Source organism: Cheilinus undulatus, linkage group 20, assembly GCF_018320785.1.
Source record: "Cheilinus undulatus linkage group 20, ASM1832078v1, whole genome shotgun sequence".
Lineage (NCBI taxonomy): Eukaryota > Metazoa > Chordata > Actinopteri > Labriformes > Labridae > Cheilinus > Cheilinus undulatus.
In genome coordinates, this window is record NC_054884.1 from 3,194,858 (window position 1) to 3,216,758 (window position 21,901).

The window sequence follows — 21,901 nt, forward strand, 5'->3', positions numbered from 1 at the left end:
ATGCAGCAAAGCAGCCCCAGAACATAACAGAGCCTCCTCCATGTTTCACAGTAGGGATGGTGTTCTTTTCTTGGTATGCTTCATTTTGCGTCTGTGAACATAGAGCTGATGTGCCTTGCCAAAAAGTTCCAGTTTTGTCTGGTCTATCCATAGGACATTCTCCCAGAAGCTTTGTGGCTTGTCAACATGCAGTTTGGCAAATTCCAGTCTGACTTTTTTATGATTTGTTTTCAACAGTGGTGTCCTCCTTGGTCGTCTCCCATGAAGTCCACTTTGGCTCAAACAACGACGGATGGTGCGATCTGACACTGATGTACCTTGACCTTTGAGTTCACCTTTAATGTCTTTGGAGGTTGTTCTGGGCTCTTTTGTTACCATTCCTATTATTTGTCTCTTCGATTTGTCATCAGTTTTCCTCCTGCGGCCACGTCCAGGGAGGTTGGCTACAGTCTCGTGGATCTTAAATTTCTGAATATGTGCAACTGTAGTCACAGGAACATCAAGCTGCTTGGAGATGGTCTTATAGCCTTTACCTTTAACATGCTTGTCTATAATTTTCTTTCTAATCTCCTGAGACAACTCTCTCCTTCTCTTCCTCTGGTCCATGTTTAGTGTGGTACACACCATGTCACCAAACAGCACAGTGGCTACCTGTCACCCTTTAAATAGGCCGACTGACTGATTACAAGTTTGTAGACACCTGTGATGCTATTTAGAGGACACTCCTTGGTTGAACATGTCCCTATGGTCACATTATTTTACATCTCTTCTAGGGGTACCATCATTTTTGTCCAGGCCTGTTCCACGAGTGTTTTTTAAAATAATTCTGTTGAATCACAGTTCAAAAGCAATGTCTGATTTTCATTGGTTAACTTTCATTGAATTTTAATTTATTATCACAAGTTATTTCTGTGACCATTGTGGGTTTTTCTTTCATTAACAGAGGGGTACCAACAATTTTGTCCACGTGTGTATAACACACAGTTTCCCAACAACACAATTGTGGCTAGTGGAAACACTGAGTGGCTAGTAACCATTAGCCACAGTGGATGGTGTGCAAAAAGTTAATGTCAATCCCTGACCATATGTAAGTGCATTCATGCACAAACCCAACCAGCTAGCCACAGACCCTAACTACCCCACCCTGCTGATGATGATGATACAGTACAGGATTTAAATTTCTAAGATAGAACCATGCAGGGGTCTAAGCCAGTGGTTCTCAACCTTTTCATCCAGCGACCCTACGCACTATAATATAAACAATAAAATATCAATACCCATTTAGTGGGTCAACACAACAATTCAAAGTTAAATCTATTATTATAAACCAGAGACAGGGACAGGTATATATAAAAATTTAATTTATTTAAAATTGTCAGCTTTGTGTTGTACATTATATTTTATGAAATTTAAGCATGTAAAAATGTCATCATATAGATTTTTCTTTTTAACATGCACACACTTAAAGCAGAAAATAAGTTCTTTATACCAGTGTCAACAGTACCTCTAATAATTATTGTGTGTGAATTTAATTTATGATGAGTGCTTTTCTTCATGGTCAGTCACTGATGGTCCCAACAACATACCGAGTCTACTGTTACTCTATAGTGCAAACATCACTCGGTATCCACTTTAAGGTCGAGGGTCTTCAGTCACTTTCGTGCCTCTTTCAACATTTCCTCAACAGTCAGCAGTTTTTCTCTGGGCTTCCCGATGGCTTCGCCCCGCTTCATCTCCTGGCTGTCAATCTTCTCCCAGTCTGAGAAGAGCACTGGTTTCACTCCTACAGAAGCAGAAAAGACTCTTAGTTTGGAGAATAACAGACCTTTGTGGACTAGGTATTCAACGCTGACCTCTCACAACTTCAAACGAAAAGTCTGAAAACACAGAGCAACAATAATTCCTACACAGGAGCACGCTGGTGTGATCTGACACATGAAACAGGAACTGGGTCTCTGCAAAAACACTGGCACTCAGTGCCAGGATGGACGCTGGAGCTTCTTAAAGGAACCCTGATCAGAGAAGTTCATCTTGTTGGATAGATATTTGTACCTCTCATGTTGACCTCAGAAGAAGAGACAAAGTCTGTTTTCTGTCTCAAATCTCTGTTATGATGCTTAAAATGATCCATAGACCACTGTGGCTGATAGATTTGGTAAATTTACCTCACAAGGAACAGAAAAACAGCATTTAACTGTTAACTTTCAATAAAGGCAGTGACATCAGCTAACAACAGACTGGACTGAGATGAACTGCTCTGTGATTTTAAATTGTAGTGTTAGAGGGGCGGGGTCATTCCCTAGCCCACATTTTGGCCCCGCCCACATTAAACCCAGCCAGAAAAGAGGTGAAAAAACTTTCAAATGTCTAAATCCAGAATTCAGTCTCATGTAGATCTCAGTGTTTTCACATGTTTACAGCAACATTATTCCAACATATCTAGAGTGTTAAGACAAAAACTTTGAAATTCATGTTGCAGGGTCTTTAAAATATCTCCATTACAATGTTGTGAACTAAAGTGGTCTGAGCTCATAGGTATATTATATTTATTATATTATTATATTATTATAATATGTAGGTAAATTATAGAAAAAGCCTTATAAATAGCCAACATGTCAAAAACTGTTTACACACTCAAACTCTGTTGTTTGTCTGTAAACAGGAGGCAGAAAAAGTCCCTCAGTCTGTCATAAAACAATTAGAGAGACAGTGCAGTACCTCTGTTGTCCAGCAGAGTGCCGATGCTTTCTGACCCAGACTTTTCTGCAGATATAACCAGTGCTCCTGAGTCCATGTCCTCCACCAGGGATCTAGCTGTGTCAAAACTATTGTTCATAGTGGTGGCTATCACCCCAGTGGGCCCTGTCTTCAGCCATCCACTGCAGTATAAACCTAGAAACACAAATAGATGGATGGACAGATGTTTGTGTGCATGTTTTTGCTAAAAAAGTTTCTCACTTCCTGTTCTGAAAAGTATTTACCAGCAGCTTGTTGAACACGACCCATGCTGTTTGGGACGATAGCTCTGCTGGAGTCGAACGGCACTGATGAATCGATGGGGAGGCTCTTGTAGCCGATACTGCTGATGACCAGGCCACAGGTGACGTCTTCCACCTCTCCTGTCAGTACTGCCCTGGCTGAGTCACCTGAACCCTGATGACACAAAAGTAACCACAATTATTCAGACCTCTTCACTGAGCAGCTGTACACCTACATGAAGGGGCAGTGGCATTCATTTTTATTTTACCTCCAACCTGTTGACCGCCAGTCTGATGCCAGCTGTTTTTAGGTGGTCAGGGTCAGCCAGGATCTCAACAGGACTCCTGAAGAATCTAAAGCCCCAGGAACGGGATGCCTTGTTCCGCTTCTCCTGCTCTTTCTCTCCAGGGATCTCCAAGGCCGTCTTCAACATCAGCTCTGTAAGACGCTTCCTCGGCCTAGGCAAATCTGGGAGAGCACAGATAAATGGATTTAGAGGGTATTTCTAAGTCTGTTTCTTTCATATCACGGTCATTGTGTCTCATGGTGCAGAAAGTCATCTAACCCAAGTTAAATCTGAGACTACAATATGAATAAATACAAAAAACCTCCAAAACCTTTGTTTTGTTTATTCTGAGCCATTCAGAGGTGGACTTGCTGGTACGTTTTGGGTTGTCGTCCTGCTGTACAACCCAAGAGCGCTTGAGCTTGAGGTCATGAACTGATGGCCGGATGTTGGTCTTCAGGATTTTCTGGTAGACAGCAGAATTCATGGTTCCATCAATCACAGCAAGTGGTCCAGGTCCTGAAGCAGCAAAGCAGCCCCAGACCATCACACTGCCACCACCATGTTTGCCTGTTGGCATGATGTTCTTTTTATCAGATGCTGTGTTATTTTTACTCCAGATGTAACGGGACACACACCTTCCAGAAAGTTCCTCTTTTGTCTGGTCAGTCCACAGAATATTTCTCCAAAAGTCTTGGGGATCATCAGGATGTTTCTTGGCAAATGTGAGACGAGCCTTTGTGTTCTTTTTTGTCAGCAGTGGTTTTGGCCATTGAACTCTCCCATGATGCCATTTTTGTGTCTTTCTGATGGTTGAGTCATGAACTCCGACCTTAACTGAGGCCAGTGAGGCCTGCAGGTCTTTGGATGTGGTTCTGGGTTCTTTTGGGACCTCCTGGATGAGTCGTTGTTGCGCTCTTGGAGTCTTGGAGAAGGTTCACCACTGTTCCCAGTTTTCTCTATTTGTGGATAATGGCTCTGACCGAGGTTCTCTAGAGTACCAAAGCCTTGGAAATGTCTTTGTTACCTTCTCCAGACTGATAGATTTTAATCACTTTGTTTCTCATTGTTCTTGAATCTCTTTGGATGGTGGCGTGATGTGTCTCTTTCTGAGATCTTGTAGCCTACTTCTCTTTGTCTGACAGCTTCTATTTAAGGGATTTCTTCATTCAACAAATCTGGCGGTAATCAGGTCTGAGTGTGGCCAGTGAAACTGAACTCAGCTTTCCATAACTGTGGTTAATCCCAGTTAACTCATGATTTAACAAGGGGGGCAATTACTTTTTCACCCAGGGCCAGATAGGTTTGGATTTTTCCCCTTTAATAAATAAAATCAGAAATAATAATTCTCAGATAATTCAGAAACTGAATTTTGTATGTACTTGGGTTGTCTTTGTGAGATATTAAAACTGGTTTGATGATCAGAAACATTTAAGTGCGAAAAATATGCAAAAAAATCAGGAATCAGAAAGGGGCACTGTAACAACAGCACAGCTGCACTCAGAGACCGTTTGGTGGGTGCCTCAAACTAAACTCCTTCTTATAGTTACTCTAAAGGCCTTCTGTGAATGCATGAATCACATCCTCACTGGGCTTTTACTCCTGAGTAGATTCTACTACCTCCATCCTACACAGCTTTATTATGTAGTTTATTCTTTTAAAAAAGGGTATGAACCTGAACTATTAACATGTGTGAGTGCATGCTGTGGCTCCTGCTATTAATGATTTTAAAAAAAGTTTTTTGAATCTTTAAATGTGTGCACATGCAGACAACTACGCTATTCAAATAATAGAAACCATGATAAGCTTTCAAACTCTTAGCATTCAGTTGTTTCTTGCAACTGCTCTCTTATGTTCCACTAAAACCACAATATACTGAAAGCACAACTTTTAATATGTCATGAAATCCAAATTTAGAAGTACAGAAAACATGACTGAAACCAGCTTCATGCATCAGCCTTCACTTCTCAGCACATTTAACTGAAGTAAGACCAAGGTTCTTAAAACTACTACAAACTTTAAACTATGTGCAATGTGAAGGTGACGGCCATCACTCTTAGCCTGACCATGCTCAGAACTATCAGACAGCTCAATGCCATGTCTGCATCAATGACAAGAACTGGCCTAAACCTGCAGTTCTTAAAAAAACTGCATGTATTAACAAGTTAACAGTTTCCATTCCTCACTCTGCACACATGCTGTAGGGCTCAATAATGTATGTTCTTGTGGTTAAACCACAACACCCATTTCCTCTTCCCTTTGTGACATTTTCAACAGCCTTTGCATTTTTGTGAAGTTGTTCTTTTTAGTTCATGCTTTTGTCATGTGCATTTAAATAACAAAGAAAAAGCTTTTTTTTGTCTCAGTTCATCTTTGTATGGAAGTAAAGCAGGCGTAAAAGATGCAAACTTCCACGTCATGCAAAAAGTAAACTGTTGAGGCAGCAAAGAGGAAGTGCCAACCTCACAGAGGTGTACTCTGATAGATCTTACCTTTAAGGGCCTCTGTGACACCTTCAAAATCAGATGCAACCATTTCCGGCCTGGTATCTGGAAGTTTCACCATTTCTCTCAGCTCCTAAAGACAAGAAGAACAAAGCAAAGAAGATAAACAAAGAAGCAGTGACTCGAAGGGGCTTGATGAGTTTATCCTAGCTTTAACTAACACGTTATGAATGACAAATACTCTGTGATGCCTTGGGGGTCACCAGATACTTAACAAAAAAAAGAGCTTATTTTTTTAATGATTTCAAATTGTATAAACCTACTATTCAGCCACCTCTAACCAATGCTCACAAGCAGAAATGGTTGCAGTGGGCCCAGAAATACATGAAGACTCATTTCAAACAGTCTTGTTTACTGATGAGTGCCGTGCAACCCTGGATGGTCCAGATGGAGGAGTAGTGGATGGTTGGTGGATGGCCACCATGTACCAACAAGGCTGGGATGTCAGCAAGTAGGGGGCGGAGTCATGTTTTGGGCCAGATCCATGAGGAGAGAGCTGGTCGGCCCCTTTAGGGTCCCTGAAGGTGTGAAAATGACCTCGGCAAAGTATACAGAGTTTCTGACTGACCACTTTCTTCCATGGTACAAAAAGAAGAACAGTGCCTTCTGTAGCAAAATGATCTTCAAGCATGACAATGAACCATCTCATGCTGCAAAGAATCCCTCTGTGTCATTGGCTGCTATGGGCATAAAAGGAGAGAAACTCATGGTGTGGCCCTCATTCTCCCCTGACCTTTAACCCTACTGAGAACCTTTGGAGCATCCTCAAGCTAAAGATCTATGAGGGTGGGAGGCAGTTCACATCAGAACAGCAGCTCTGGGAGGATATTCTGACATTCTGCAAAGAAATTCAAGCAGAAACTCTCCAAAAACTCACAAGTTCAATGGATGCAAGAATAGTGAAGGTGATATCAAAGAAGGGCTCCTATGTTAACATGGAACTTGGCCTGTTAAGATGTTTTTGATTGAAATAGCTTTGATTTCAGTAAATGTGACCTCCTGATGCTGCAAATTCAATGAATGACCATTTTCAGTTCTTTACAAACTATAAAATGTTTTGAAACTTTGTTGTGCAGAATAATTTTGAACAGTGCATTTTGAGTTTTTAAAGTTATCATTGGGAGGTTTGTTCAAGAAAATTTGAATTATTTTGTAACGATTGATGACTTGAAAATTATACTGACTGTCTTTTGCATCAAATATTTAGGAAAGTCAGAGAAAAATATCATTTGCATAATAATTTGCAACACGATGTAGTACTATGCAAAAAATATAACTACCTAAAAATAATCAATAAAAAAGACAGAAATTGATGTACAAATTGAATTATAGCTACAAAACAAAAGGGGAAAGTACTGGTTAGGAGATGGAGTTATAAATTAAACTGTTGTAACGCAATTACGCTTACAAGTTAAACATTTTAAATCAAATGATAGTAACAGGGCATCTGTCTGTACTGTTGTAACAGCCAAAGATAGACAGGAAATATCAAGGTGACATGCTGCAAAGGGTGATGGTATCTGCAGGGTAGGACTCATCAAAACCACTGACTCAGCCACCCCTCCCTTCTTAACAGCTTCTCAAAATTAGATGGCAATTTTCAAGAAACTAGTAAATGAAAGTCATGCCTCTTCACTATTGAACCAACTAATCCCCACCTTCACTTCAAGCATCCAGAGTCACCTCCTACATCACATAAACGTGCACTGCACTGAGAAACAGCTCCAGGACTTTCACTGGTCCTCAACTTTATACCTACAGACTGCAGAGCTGGCTGACTTGTCAAGCACAAGTTCACACGTTTGGGAAACTGTGAAGCACTCTGTGTTTCATTTATGGTTATTCTGGTTACCCTGTTCGGTTAAATGGAGGTCAATATCAAAACCTTTGGTTGAACTGAGTTGTAGTAGAGCATGAAGGGGGTTTTACAGACAGCTTTTCCTTCCTTTTAAGGCTTCTCCACTCATACTAACAAACTCGTACCTTTATCGTGCAGGCGACCTGGACTGGTCCTCTCCTGCCAACTATCAGCACTCTGCGGACTCGGCTCTCAGCCAGAGCTTCCAAGGCTGGCTGTGTGATGTCAGTTTTCTGCAAAACAAACAAAGATCATCAAAAATCATCCATTAGCGCCCTTTTACTTCAGTGTTAGGGGAAAAAACTCAAGAATAAAAGCCTTTATGAATCCATATTATGTATGGACAAAAGTGTTTGGCCACACCTGTTAATTACTGGATTCAGGTGCTTCACTCAGACCTGTTAGCACAGGTGAAAAAAAATCACCACCTAGCCATGCAGTCTACGTTTACGATACAAAATGTGTCATTCTGAAGAGTTCAGTGACTTCAAGCCTGCTACTGTGATGACGCCACCTTTGGTGAATTTACACCCCTCCTGGATATTCCACAGTCAACTGTGAGTGGTATTATTAGAAAGTGGAAGTGTTTAGGAACAACAGCCATGAAGCAGAAGACCATGTACAATCACAGAGCGGGGTCAACGTCTGTCTAGGTGCATGATCAACTGTCTGATTCCATGGCTGAAGAGTTCTGAACTTCCACTGTTATTGATGTAAGCAGTTCATTTCCCCCTCATTATGATAAATTTATGAATGACAGCACAACATAATTTTTCTGTTAGTAAATACGCTTTAAGACAGGGGTCATCGGGTACATCTGCACAAGGGCCAGATTTAGTCTTGACAGAGACTCTGGGGGACAGACTTTCAAATAAACAAAAATCAAATAAATATGTTGGTCTGATTAACATATTAATGTATCAGTATAAGTATTTTCTTAGATCTCTCCCCATTCTCTATAATACAGCAGGCCACAAAGAGTCAGTTCTGGCTAGGCCCCTGAGTATCCCAGAGAATGGTCCCTCCCCAGTTGTGATTAAGCATCGATATTAACTCATTTTTAACACTCTTTAACCCCTTTTCATAAATTTATTGGGCCATTTCTGCCAGATTTTTTGCAACTCTTACCCCATATTTGATCATTTTTGCCACTTTCAATCCAATGTTTGCCATTTTTCATTCATTTTTCCACTCTTTAACCCCTTTGTCAAACTTTGCCAGGCTATTTTGCTATATTTTTGCCACTTTTAACCAATTTTTAAATACTTTTTGCCATTTTCATTAGTCTTTTGCACCATTTTTCCCATTTTTAACAAATTTTTCAAACATTTTGCCCCTTTTATCCTCTTTTACCATCATTTTTGCAACATTTTTACCTCTTTTCACCACATTTCCTGCCAATTTTTTTCCCTTTGCGCCACTCCACAACCCATTTTTTCCACTCTCTAACCCCTTTTTATAACTTCAGCTGTTTACCTTTGCAACATTTCTGCCAGTCTGAACTCACCTTTTTTATACTTACCAATAATGGCTGACAAGATCATTTAAGTAAAAAAGAGATCAAATCTTATAGTTATTAGTCATTAGTTATTCTAAAACTATCAATATTCATTGTTTCTGGGCTGCAGACATTTAAAGCCAAAAAATTCTCTTAAAACCACAACATTTTCTTTTCCTTCTTTTCTGAATTTAATGATTTTCTCAGGGCCGGACTGGAAGCTTTGCGGGGCCTGATGTGGCCCTCAGGCCACCAGTTGGTGATCAGTGCATGAAGAGGTGCTGTTTTTATTGGACAGAGTCCTTGATTCAAAGGAAGAGGTGGTTTTGAGAAGGAAGCCCCAGAGGTGTGCTGGTCTTAACTCACTGGGAATGCAGAGTGTGAGGGTTTCCATGTTTAGTTTGGGTGACTGAACTAGCAACTTAAGGCAGCCTCCATAAAAAGACACGTTAAAAGTGAAGATCTATGTCTTTGAAAAAGGTCTGAAATATTTGAGATGCTGTAAGACTTAAATTAAAAGACATACATAACAAAGAAATTGTCACTTTTTCAATTAATGTGATATTTTAAGTGCAGGAACTCTACACCCGTCTGTGTGTTCCTCACCTTTAAAATGTCGACGGGACACAGCAGGATTCTTGCTACATCCAAGGCCACGTTACCTTGACCCAAGACCACAGCTGTTTCACAACTCAGGTCTGGACTCAGCTGAATGAAAGAGGCGACAGAAATAAACTGAGATTAAGCAAGCAGACACAAAACCTCAACTACTTAATAAAGATTTATTGCTCTCTCATATACTATGAACTGTTTTTTTTACAAACAGGTCAATGTCTGCCTAAAGTGAGAAGAATCCTTTCTTACTGCTTACCTCTCGACAACTGGGAAGCCCGTTGTACCAGCCAACAAAGTCTTTGGCAGAGTAAACACCAGGTAAGTCCTCTCCAGGTACCCCCATTCTTCTGTTCCCCTCTGCCCCATAGCTCTACTCAAAAATAAATACAAATAAGTAAACCACACACATTAGGACACCCATATTAATCATTTTCCAGCAGAACCGTTGAACTAAAACACCAAAACATGCTGTTGAGCTGCATATTGAACCCTGGCATGATGAACAACAGTCAAGCTGATATTTTTGCACATCTCCTGGAAACTTCTTAGTGTGGAGAAAAACACAACAAAATCACACAAATCTTTAAAACCTACTGGGTTATTTGATTGAAGTTTTCTGTTGTAATAATGTTGCCTTCTGTTTCTCATCTTTGCTCACGTTTTTGGATTCTTGTCATAAACCGCTGACCCAGATGCTCCACAGCTTAGAGTCATTCACAGTCTCCACTTTTATAAAAATGGTTAAAAAATCAGATTAAACTAGAGCAGTCTGTGTTTACATGTTAATCATGTTGAGGTTAAAGTCTGGAATTTAATGCATGACTTAAGGTACACCACAGTTAGCTCACTTAGTGGGGCAGTAGCTGAATAGTACTTACTGTAGTGCTTTCCTGCTCTCACAGTGATGGAAAATAATAAATCGACACCAGAGTGAATGTTACTTCTCACTTAAAAAAAAAATCAAAGACAGCTCAGTAGACTTGTCTGCTTTAAAACAACTCTTTAAATTCTTTAAATAATTAGTTTTAAATGATGTAATATTTCTCTTTTCCTTATTTTTGCTGTATCCATTTACTTTTATTTCTTTTTACCGTATACTTTATATGTGTTTCGTCTAGGGCTGGGCAAATACTGAAATTACTGCTTTTAATCTTAATGTTTTTGTTTCTGTCTTCCATAAATTTACTGGGGATATTTGCCTAAAGTTGATGCTTTCCTCTCTGCCACCCTCCGAGTTGAATAAGCTAGCATGTGTACTGACTAGGGCTGGAAAATTAATCTCAAACGCGATTAAATCGCAATATGGCATGCTGCGATTTATAAATCATAGATGTTGCAAAACTGCTTTAACTTGAATATGTATAAAAAAGCAGTTTAATACATCCATTTTTTGTAGCAGCAGAGATTTTATGCACATTTTGCAAACATTCAAGTGTCTTTTTTTTATTAAATCGTTTACAAAAATTGTCCTATTCATGTTTTTTAAAATTTTTTACTTAATAAAAACAATAATCCTCATTCAATAAATCAATTGATGTCAAATTTGCAATATGAGCAACTATAATTGTATCAATTGCCCTCGTTCCTTCTATCCAATATTGATAACGCTCACTTAAGTGAGCCGCTATTGGCTGATAGCCAGGCGCCTGCTGGTTGCAAAGCTTCCCCTCCTCCTTTATAGCTTAAAGCTTCCCCTCCTCCAACCCAGCCTTCTCCATTATAGCTTAAAGCTTCCCCTCCTCCACCCCAGCCTCCTCCTTTATGGCTTTAAGCTTCCCCTCCTCCACCCTAGCCTCCTCCTTTATTGCTTAAAGCTTCCCCTCCTCCACCCCAGACTTCTCCATTATAGCTTAAAGCTTCCCCTCCTCCACCCCAGCCTTCTCCTTTATAGCTTTAAGCTTCCTCTCCTCCACCACAGCCTTCTCCATTATAGCTTAAAGCTTGCAGCACTCTCCCACTCAGATTCATGCTAGTAGGATTTATTGCTTCTGAATAATTTCATTGTTTTCAAGGCACATTGTCATAAATGTATCTATCCACATGGGGGTTTCTAGCTCTGCACTCTCTAGAAAGTGGAGTGTGGGTATGGTTGTAGTATAGAATGATTTATTGCTTGAATTTGTTGAAAAATACACAAGATGTGGTACCTAATAATAATTGCAGATCACTTTGCAATGCTGAGGGAAAAAAATCACAATTAGATTATTTTTGCAAATTGTTCAGCCCTAGTTTTGTCTGTATTTTAATTCTATAAATGTCCTGTAACTCTGCAAAGTCCCATGAATTGCTCTGTGTATGAATGGTGCTCTATAAATAAACTTGCATTAACTTTCATTTACTTTACAATTGGGAGAACGTTCTTTTTCAATGTTAAACTGATGTCCTTGCAATCTTCCAGAAGTTTTCAAATGCTTTCAAAATAAAAGCGGGTTTTATTGGAACATCGATTTAAGCACCCTTAAAGCTCAAAACAGTTCAGCTCGTACAACTCAGAACATAAAATCACAACAATAACAGTGACGGGTTACCTACACAGAGAAATAAAGTAATCAGGAACTCCTGAAAATGCCGTCACATTAGCTTGAAATCACCGTTGCTTAGTAAGTCATTTTTATCTGTTTAACTGTTGTCTCCTTCTTGTGAGTCCTTGGTTCCCTGTCTGTGTTCTGGGACTCCTTTGGGGATTCGGGGGGCAAAGGAACAAAAGGTTTCAGGTTTTCTGCACATTTAAAGAATAAACTTAATTGTCAAAATCCTAAAATAATGGAAACTTTGTTTCATTTATTTTTTATCCTTAAAAAACACTGCGAATGAGAAATGCTTCACATCATTAATATGGGCATCAAAGTGTTTGTTTAACAAAGGCATTGTCATTTATTCTTAAGCATGCGATCAAAAGTGTGACTGCAACTATCGCAATTCAACAATTAACTCGAATTTAAAGAATTGTTTTACAGCCTTAATTTAAATAGAACAAGCTATTCAAACTCTATTAACATTGCTAAAAACAGTCATGTGACATGCTTCTTCACTCTAGGTCAAAGACTTTATGTTCCTGCAACTAAATTTATTCTGATCATCACAGTGAAGATATTTTAAAGACAATGAACAGACAGACACTCATGAGTCCGCTGCACTGACCCTGATCATTTCTGCTTGTTGCTATTCTAGTCAAAGCTGATTTTACGGTACTGCAGAATCGTGCTTTCCTGTTCTTACCAGTACGACTGCATGGTAGGCTTGCTGCAGCTCTTCAATGCTTACATCCTTCCCCACGTTGACATTACCGTAGAAGTTACAGCGAGGGTGTTTGGCCGTTTGTGTGAATGTGTTGATGACATTCTGAGGGGAGGAGAAGTCATCATTAATGAAAGGAAAGAATTTCATAGATCTTTAAGTGAGGATTAACCCCTAATAAGACCGACATTGACCTTATTCAGGTTGTTTAATGTATTTCAGGCACTGCTGAGATGTGGAAGCACTTCATCAGATTAGTATAAGAAAGGGTTGTTCAAAGTCTCACACTAAGGACATTCTCAGACAAAAACACAGACAAATAAGAGATAAAAATACCAAATAGAAAAAAAAAAAAATTTTATCATCTTTGCTACCAAACAAACTTAAAACATCTAGATTGGTAATTTCTGTGGGCATAAATAAATAAATTGTATATTAGTGTATGAGACTGAATTTCTCTATAAAGGTTCATGAGTAAATCTATTAAAAACAGCTTTTCTGCTTTCAGTTTCTGAGAAGATTTAAAGTAGACAGAGAAATGACATGGATATCCATCACTTAAGGAGCACCAACAAACGGTCAGTTACATGGCCTATAAGAAGTATTCACCCCCCGTAGATGTTTGACCCTTCTATTGATTCTAAAAATCCATCATGGTCAGAATAATTCAGCTTTTTGACCAAAAAAAAAACACATACAAAAAAATCTTTCAAGTCAGTGCCTTGGAATATTTTTATATCCATCCCCTGACCTAAACTTTTCAATATCCTTTTCTCCAACATGCTTGTGGTGTTCTTTTGTCTACGTGGTGTAATGGTAGCCAGGAATACTGATGAACCAGTGACTGCACTAAAGGTGATCCCTAATTCAGTAATTGTGAGGCTACAAGCACCACATGGCTGGAGCTCTGTTGAATTAGATCAGTCACTTATTTTACGTTACGTTTGTTTGCATTTGTTAGTATGGCCTAGTGGTTTAAGGCGCGCCCCACGTACACGGACAGCCCTGGTTCAAGTCCGGCCTGAGGCCCCTTTCCGAAAGTCTCTCCCCTGCTCTCGTCCTTGTTTCCGGCTCTATCCACTGTCCTCCTCTATTAAATAAAGGTACAAAAATGCCCAAAAACAAATCTTAAAAAAAAAAAAGTCCAATCATATTGACTATGATTGATTTATAAAATCCATAAAAAGGTAAAAGATCCAAGCGGGTGAATACTTTTCATAAGCGCTGCATGCTGAAGCACTCACGTTTCCACAGACCCGTTAGAACCTGAGCACAAACATCATCATGTTGTGACACAACCCACACAATTCACAAGCCGTGTGATAATCATGCTCTCAGAATCAACATGCCAGAAAAATACTGAGAACATGACTTCAACTTTACTGGCTTTGTGGCTTATTTCTTGTCATTTTGATCAGATAAGCCCTCTAACATTCTGCCACTGTACAGGGTGATTATCGAGAGGAATGATCGGATTAATAAAGCATCATTGCACACCCGTGTCTGTAAGAATGCACAAGCAACCATACCATGGTGAAAGCCACCTCTTCCATCAGTGCCATGGCTAAGGAAGAGTGCCAGGTTTGGCCCAGTTTAGGGTCGAAAGAAGAGTAAGGTTGAGTAAGGTACTGACTGCCTGGTGTGAGAGCACCCTCAGTAAATTGCATAATTTTACCACTATGAAGCCACTTCCTCTGAAAGCAAAGCTGCATGAGAGCTTCAAAACAAGCCTACAGCTTCCGTCCAAACTTACAAAGTGGGGTTGGCTTTCTGAAGAACTGTTGAAAGTCTAGTTCATCATTTAACAGTACTAGGGATGCACGATATTGAATTTTTGCCGATATCCAATATGCCGATATTTATAGATTAATTTTAGCCGATACCGATATTTAAATATGTTTGACATAACCAAAAATTTAGTCCTTGGAACATAATTTAAGATTTGAGGATGAAAAAAGAAACAAACAGCTTTTCTTAAATCACACATTGAAGTTTAAAGAATGAGGATAAATACAGAAAAAAATATCAACTTACATTGGTCTGTTGGTCCAGCCTAAAACTCCAGTAATTTATTAGTATATGTGGCTAAACTTTATAGTTAATATATGCTGATGTCCATGGCCAAAATATCGGATGCAAATATCAGCAGAAATTTTGATATCTGCTGATACCGATACCAGGCCGATAATATCGTGCATCCCTATACAGTACCTATAAAAAAGTATTCACCCCTTTTAAAGTTTTAGTCAATATAATTTGACTTTTGACAAAAAAAGACAAAATGAAAACAGATTTCTATGAAGTAATGTCGATTAATTAAAATATGTTATGTGAAATAAGTGGCTGACCTAATTCAGGACCGGTCCAGTCAACTGGTGCTAATAGTCTCACAATTAGTGAAATGATGATCAGCTGAGAGAATCTGTCTCAAGTGATTGTAGTATAAATTCGCCTGTGTTTGGAAGGTCCAGTCATCAGTAGCCCTGGCTACCATTACACCATGTAGACAAAAGAAAACCCCAAGCAACTCAGGGAAAGGTTATTGAATAGTCTAAGTCAGGGGATGGATACAAAAACATTAACAGGGCTCTGAACATCCCCCAGAGTTTAAGGAATATGGCACATGTGTAAACCTGACAAAGAGAAAGGACTAGAGTTCATCAAAAGGATTGTGGGAGACCCTTATGGTCAAGTGGAGGAAAGTTCTTTGGTCTGATGAGACCAAAATGGAACTTTTGACCATCAGACAAGATTTAAACCGACCATCCCCACTGTGAAGCACGGTGGTGGCAGCATCATGCTGTGGGGATGCATCCAAGCTCCCTAAACAGTGTAGGAAAGTGAACTTTTCTGTAATACACATATTCAGAATGAAAGACCTTGACTTCAGGATGATCAGGGGCCACTCCAAACCTGACCAGGCCGAAGGGGACTGGCAGCCGCTCATAGATGTCCACTTCAACGTCTTGACGAGCCTAGGAGGAGAGAAAGGACAAACAGACACATGAAAATGAAACCCTTTTGCATATGTCTGTCAGAAGTACTGCTGTGTGAGTAACCCTTTACCTACTGAGTCTAAAAATGGCGATTTGGACATATTTTGTCATTATGGCTGTAAAATAGTCAGGAAATGCCCTAAGTCTGAGAGCTTTGGTCCCTTTTCTCAGGAGTACTTGAACTTGACTTTTCAACATCTGGTTTATGATTATTGTACATTGTATGGAATTGTCAGCAGTTTAAAAGAAGAAAAACACAAAAACTGATTTGTTTTTCATGGCTTTTATGAGAAGAAATGTTGTTATTGCTCATGAAGTTTTGATTTGACATTTGAAATGTGAACCTATACATGTTTAGAACAACAAGAAAAACAAAGAAAAACAAAACACCACTCTCACTCGCTCTCCTTTTACTCTCTTCCTTCACTCTCTTTTCTCACTCGTCTTCTGCCAAAGCTACCATTTTCACAGTGCTGTTCAACATTACCGTAATATACTACCACACATCATATATTGCTGGAAAGCACAGATTCTCAGCTCTCTGTCAGCGTTGGAATTTCTTAAGATTGAGCAATCTTTCAAGGAGTTACAGTGTTAAGAATCCATGTAGCAGTCTCGCAATACTTCTGGTGTCTTGCTATGGTGTTTTGCTATGAATGCCCATGTCATATGGATGCGAGTACCGTAAGGAACCATAAATGTGCGCATGCCCACAATTCTCAGCTTTCCAACACTGTAGGAATTTTTCTGATTGGACAAACTTTGACAGAGTTACGGTACTAATACTCTGGACATATAAAACACAGCGCCAGCGCTGGTTCAGTAGGTAAAGGGTTAATCAAGTTTAAATTTCAACTGTGCTCCCCACAATCACAAAAAAAGACAATCTGATTTAACTGATTAAAAAAAATTATCCTGTTAAGCTGCATGGGTAAGTTTACAAACTGTAAATTTACAAATAAGTCCAATCATGCACCAGTTAAAGTTTAATAATGAGACCTATAAATGATAAAAACTATAAGCAGAAGTATAAGGCTGATTCCCCTCTGCATCGAAATTTAAGTTATTTATAGCATGGCTATAAAGATTAAAATAACTCAGTAGCTCTGTATTTTTTGCTGAGTGATAAGAAACCTCTAACAGTTTTGTACAGAACTCTATGTAAAGATATAAACGTTCAATAAAATATCCAGGTGAGTCGGAAACAGGCTTAAAAAAGAGCGTGCATAAATGTGTTAGCTGTCCCACTTATTACAAACCTGTGGGTAGTGAAGAATATCATTTATCATTAACTTAGTCTGCAGTACAAACGGTTAAGTCAGTTTGTATTTGATGGGTTAACAGGAAGGGAGGGGTTCAACTATTTGTCTGTTTGGGCTTGAATTGTCCAAGGTGTGTCTGTAGGCCAGAATACTGAAACCCTATATAACAGCTGGAACTGAACACCTTCAAAACGGCTTTGAAATTCAAAACTATGAGAAGCAGGAATGATTTGATATTTGACTAAAGATATGTTCCTTATATTGACAGTATAATGGACTGGGACTAGGAGTAGATGGGTAACTGTAACGCCCTTTCTGCCAGTTACAGGGGAAGGGACTTTAAGGTGTGGCTGTACAAACACAGATGGCATTCACTTTAGCTAATCCAAGGATTCAAGGATTCTTCATTGTCATTACAAACCACATGTGATTACATGAGAAAGAACAAAATGAAGTACTGAGGTCCTGATAAAACCCCCAAATTAATACTAAAATCAGCTAAATAAGCAACCAACAGCCAAAAACTGTGTTCAAAGCAGGATTCAGTTCTGCTTTGGTGGATCGATTTACTCTTAAAGTTAAGTGGGAATTACCTTGATCAAATGTTGTGCCGTGTAGAATCCTGCTGGACCACTTCCAACTATGCACACCTTTGGAATACAAGAGGAAAAAGATGCCTTTCCACTCCTATTAACACCTGCAAGAATAACAGTGGAGGAATATTTTTAGGCACTTTAGGTTTCTCCTTGGTTTGTGTTAGTAAAATGCTGAGTCATAGAGCAGGGCAATATATCGAGTTTTTAAGACATGGTGCTGTTTCCTTGAATGAATATAGGGTGAGATAATATCAATTATAGGGTATTTGCAGATTATGTTATGCAGCAGTTGAGAAAACCTGATGGGGGGCAAGTAAGCCATGTTTCCATCAGGGGGTCCGGTTTGATTCAGTTCGGTTTGGTATTGTTTGGTACGCTAAACCCCAAAATAGTTAGCATTTCGACAGACACCTGTGCCCTCACTTGGTGGGCGGACTGTAAAAGCATGCATGTGAAGTCACAGTCAGCGTGAGTCTGCTGGTCCCGCCGCAGAGTTATAGAAAGAAAGAGTGACAGAAATCAGTAGGGAATATCCATTAAACAGCTTCATTTCAGCTCAAAGTGCTTTTTAAAAACAATAACTACATTTTAATGATGTTAACCGCTGTCAGTACAGATCCTCAGCTGATGGAATATGTGTACAGAGATGGTTTGAGTCGTAACTGTACGTTAATAAGTGAATATATCTAGTCTATAACAGTTCATACAACAAAATATGAAAGTTTAGAGCTGTACTGTGAGAATTTGCCACATTAAAAATAAAGTAAAATTTCAGCTGGTGTTAAAATCAAGCTAGATTAAGTCAGAAATCCGGGGTGCGCTGATCTTGTTTTAAAATAGGCTGCAGCCCAAAGATTCGGGCTCTGCTTTGTGGACTAAAATTCAGGTCCAGATTAACGTGAGGAAATTTGATTTGTGGCCAAATATCAATATCCATAGACTGGGAAACAGGTTGGATCTCCGTCGAGTCAAAATATTTCCAATTTAAGCAGACAATAGTCTGTTTTTCTCCCGTTTTCGCCCGCTCCTCACAGAACAGACTTCTATGTTTTGCAGCCCAGAGGCAAGCAGCTGAGTTGTGCGCTGACATGACGTCAGTACAACCCCCTATTGTTGTGTGAGTAGCTCCACCTTTTTGGTATGGATAGGTAAGATTGGTACCCCTATGGAAAGGTGCTGAAAAGTGGGACGGAACGGGTCAGTATTTTGGGACCCTTTCCAACTTCCACCAAAGATCTTGGGGGGGCTAGGCTTTGTGTGCTCTGAGGTTGCCAAAATTAGATTTGCAAATATTGACTAAAACCATCGTAAAGCAGTTATTAAATAGTTTATACAAAAGTCTTTAGAGAAGAAAAGCATGCATAGACCTTTTTAGGTTTTTATCAGTTAAACTATTTAAATCTAAGTTGATTTTTGATGGCTGTGTCAATTAAAAAACTGGTTGGGAAACACTGGTTTAATAGAACTGGCTTGTTCGTGAGCGGTACATCTTCACTCGATCACTCGCCCACAAGGTTTAATCTGTTGATAGAACATCACACTTTCAATCAAAAAGCATGTTTACGACAAAATTAGAATTTTTAAAATATGTTTTATGTTAGCTCAGCTGGCCAGAAGAGACTCCTCTAGACTCTCTTCATCCTTTATCTGGCTAGACAATGCTAGAAGCTCTGCAGGACTGCGTGATTTGTGATAGTGAACACCTCCACACCAGGGAAATCAGTTAAGCAGTGAGGAAAAAATCTTTTTATTGTAAAATGTAGGGATTGTACTTAACGTATGCAGAAATATCCTGATGATAACTGCAGCATACAGGTCTGTTTACAGACATCAAGGATCCCATGATTGTAAGTAGCCTATATGGATATAGCTACCTCCGCCAAGGAGGTTATGTGATGGGGGGGTTTGTTCGTTTGTTTGCAATATAACTCAAAAAGTTGTGGATGGATTTTGATGAAATTTTCAGGAAATGTCAGAAATGGCATAAGGAAGAACTGATCAGATTTTGGGACTGATCTGGATCACCGTCTGGATCCAGGAATTTTTAAAAGGATTTTGTACTATTGGGAGATAGGGCTAATGGCGGAGCTCTGCGCTGTTACCACTTTACACCAGAAGATGGCGGACATGAATATCTTCAATCCCAGTTGCAGTTTTTGGGTGTGTTTCTATTTAAAGTTGTGGAGTTTATAGAGTTTGAAAGACGCACGCCCGGTCGAGGAGACTAGTCGGAGCGTAACAGAGAGAAAGACAGCGAATCGTAGCGAGAATACTCACAATGCTGGGAGGAACAGAGGAATATTCACCCTCTGACATGACTTCCAGTCGTCTGGTGAGACCATGGGTGCATCTGTTGGCACCCATAGCGAAGCCAATGCTTTGCCTCACCATTTCTACCCCACCTGGGAGGGAGTAACCGGCGAATGCCGTGGTGGGGGGCACATGGGGACGGATCCAGGAATTTTTTAAAGGATTCTTCACTAATGGGAGATAAGGCTAAAGGCGGAGATCTGCGCTCTCTGAGTGCTTTTCTAGTTCATATTGGTTCAGGGAGAAAACAGAGGCCAGGCCTCATTCTCAGTAAAAAGGTTTACAGTAAGATGATTACTGAGCACAAGATAACCTTTATGAAACGTTTCGCTCAAATCGGGGATTACAGTTTTATTATTTCAATCATTTGATTCAATATTGTTATCTTGTTTTCCCAAAAAAGTGTAGCTTATTTTATTTTTGTTTCATATCCATGTTGGCATTTGCTGCTGCCTGTTTTTCATTCATATGTGGGAAATGTGGTCTCTCTGAACTAGCTTTTAATTATTATCATTATTATTATTATTTCTACACAGAAAAATACTGGGATAAATCATATTTAGCCATTCAGCTAGAAACTATTAGAGATGTGGTTTTTGATCCCAGCCCAGCCCTAGACATTCAGACATGAAGTAGTCCATTATGACATCTACCAGCCTGGTGTCTTAAATATCTGCAGACTTATCAGAGTGAATTCACTAAATAAAGGTGTCAGGATTTCAGACTTGTCCTAACAGCTCAGTCCAGAACTATCAGCCTTTCTATGTGTTGTTCTGCTGTGTTTTAATACAGTGAATGGGTATTGTAGACTTGGTTTTACTCTTAAATATTGAGTACAGAAGGGTTCAGATAAAGGCTCACCATCGTGAAGTCGACCTGTCCACCTACTAGTCCCAGAAGTCCACAACTTCCACCCGGAAAACAGCAGCTTATGTCCGCTCATCTTCCCCTGACAGCCGGCTGTCTCTGACACAGAGATACGGTCAAATGTTTCCTGTGAGTACCGAGCTTTGTGTCTCAAACCAACAACAGTACATTCCCTGTGGTATTTGGTAAGCTGCTTCTCATCGCTGCCTCTGGTTTGAGCTTTGGCCAGTCTGCTGGACTGGGAGCAGAAGCCAAGGAGAAACCGGTCCTGGTTCCTGGACCGGTTTCTGAGACTGCTGCGTCTTAAGCTAGCTAACTGGATCCAGCTGCTAGCTTCAATGTTAGCGCGGCCAATTGGCCAAATTTAACTTTAAAACGTAGATTTTGGTTTATCATAACAACTGTTTTCAAGGCTGCACACTGTGTTACACCTTCAACAGTCCGTAGTACGACGACAGTTAAATGCAAAGGTTCCGCAGGGACGGTGCGCACTGTAAGATCATGTAGACCGAGAACTACATGACATTAGGCGATAAATTATAACTAAATAAATAAACAAACAAACAAATAAATAAATAATAAATATTCTGAAGTGAAATAACAAAGTTAGCTGTAAATCAAACGCATGGGCTGATTCCAAATGTCACAAAGGCATTATTTTAAAAGGCCAGCTCCTAAAACTCAACTTGTAAAATATCGCAAAAATGCTCCATGATTAGTATACAGGGGAGGAAAAAAAAATCGATAATAAATTAATATTAATATTTATAGTAACAAAACTACTACTACTTATAATCACAATCATGATAATAGTAAAGATATTAAAAATATGAATAATAATAGGATTAGGTGTTATAGTAGTAGTTATGATAAGAAAAGTAATCATAATGATA

General features: G+C 39.4%; 1 protein-coding gene across 1 annotated transcript; it reads right to left on the minus strand.

Annotated features, from left to right (window-relative positions):
- Window positions 1–1,371: 1,371 nt before the first annotated feature.
- Window positions 1,372–21,433, minus strand: fdxr (ferredoxin reductase). The gene is made up of 12 exons (XM_041816599.1): window positions 21,003–21,433; window positions 17,829–17,932; window positions 15,857–15,952; window positions 12,960–13,082; window positions 9,997–10,110; window positions 9,732–9,833; window positions 7,753–7,860; window positions 5,758–5,842; window positions 3,248–3,447; window positions 2,982–3,153; window positions 2,719–2,892; window positions 1,372–1,783 (listed from the first exon to the last, which is right to left on the minus strand). Exons 1-12 carry the CDS (start codon window positions 21,082–21,084, stop codon window positions 1,653–1,655), a joined length of 1,491 nt encoding a protein of 496 aa, XP_041672533.1. The 5' UTR covers window positions 21,085–21,433; the 3' UTR covers window positions 1,372–1,652.
- Window positions 21,434–21,901: the final 468 nt, after the last annotated feature.

Coding starts and splice junctions, on each gene's coding strand:
- fdxr (XM_041816599.1), bottom strand. CDS start 21,084: ATGAGCGGACATAAGCTGCTGTTTTCCGGGTGGAAGTTGTGGACTTCT. Junction 13,083..15,856: donor CTGATCATCCTGAAGTCAAG/GTCTTTCATTCT, acceptor TCCTCCCCTCAG/AATGTCATCAACACATTCAC. Junction 5,843..7,752: donor AGGTCGCCTGCACGATAAAG/GTACGAGTTTGT, acceptor TCTTGTCTTTAG/GAGCTGAGAGAAATGGTGAA.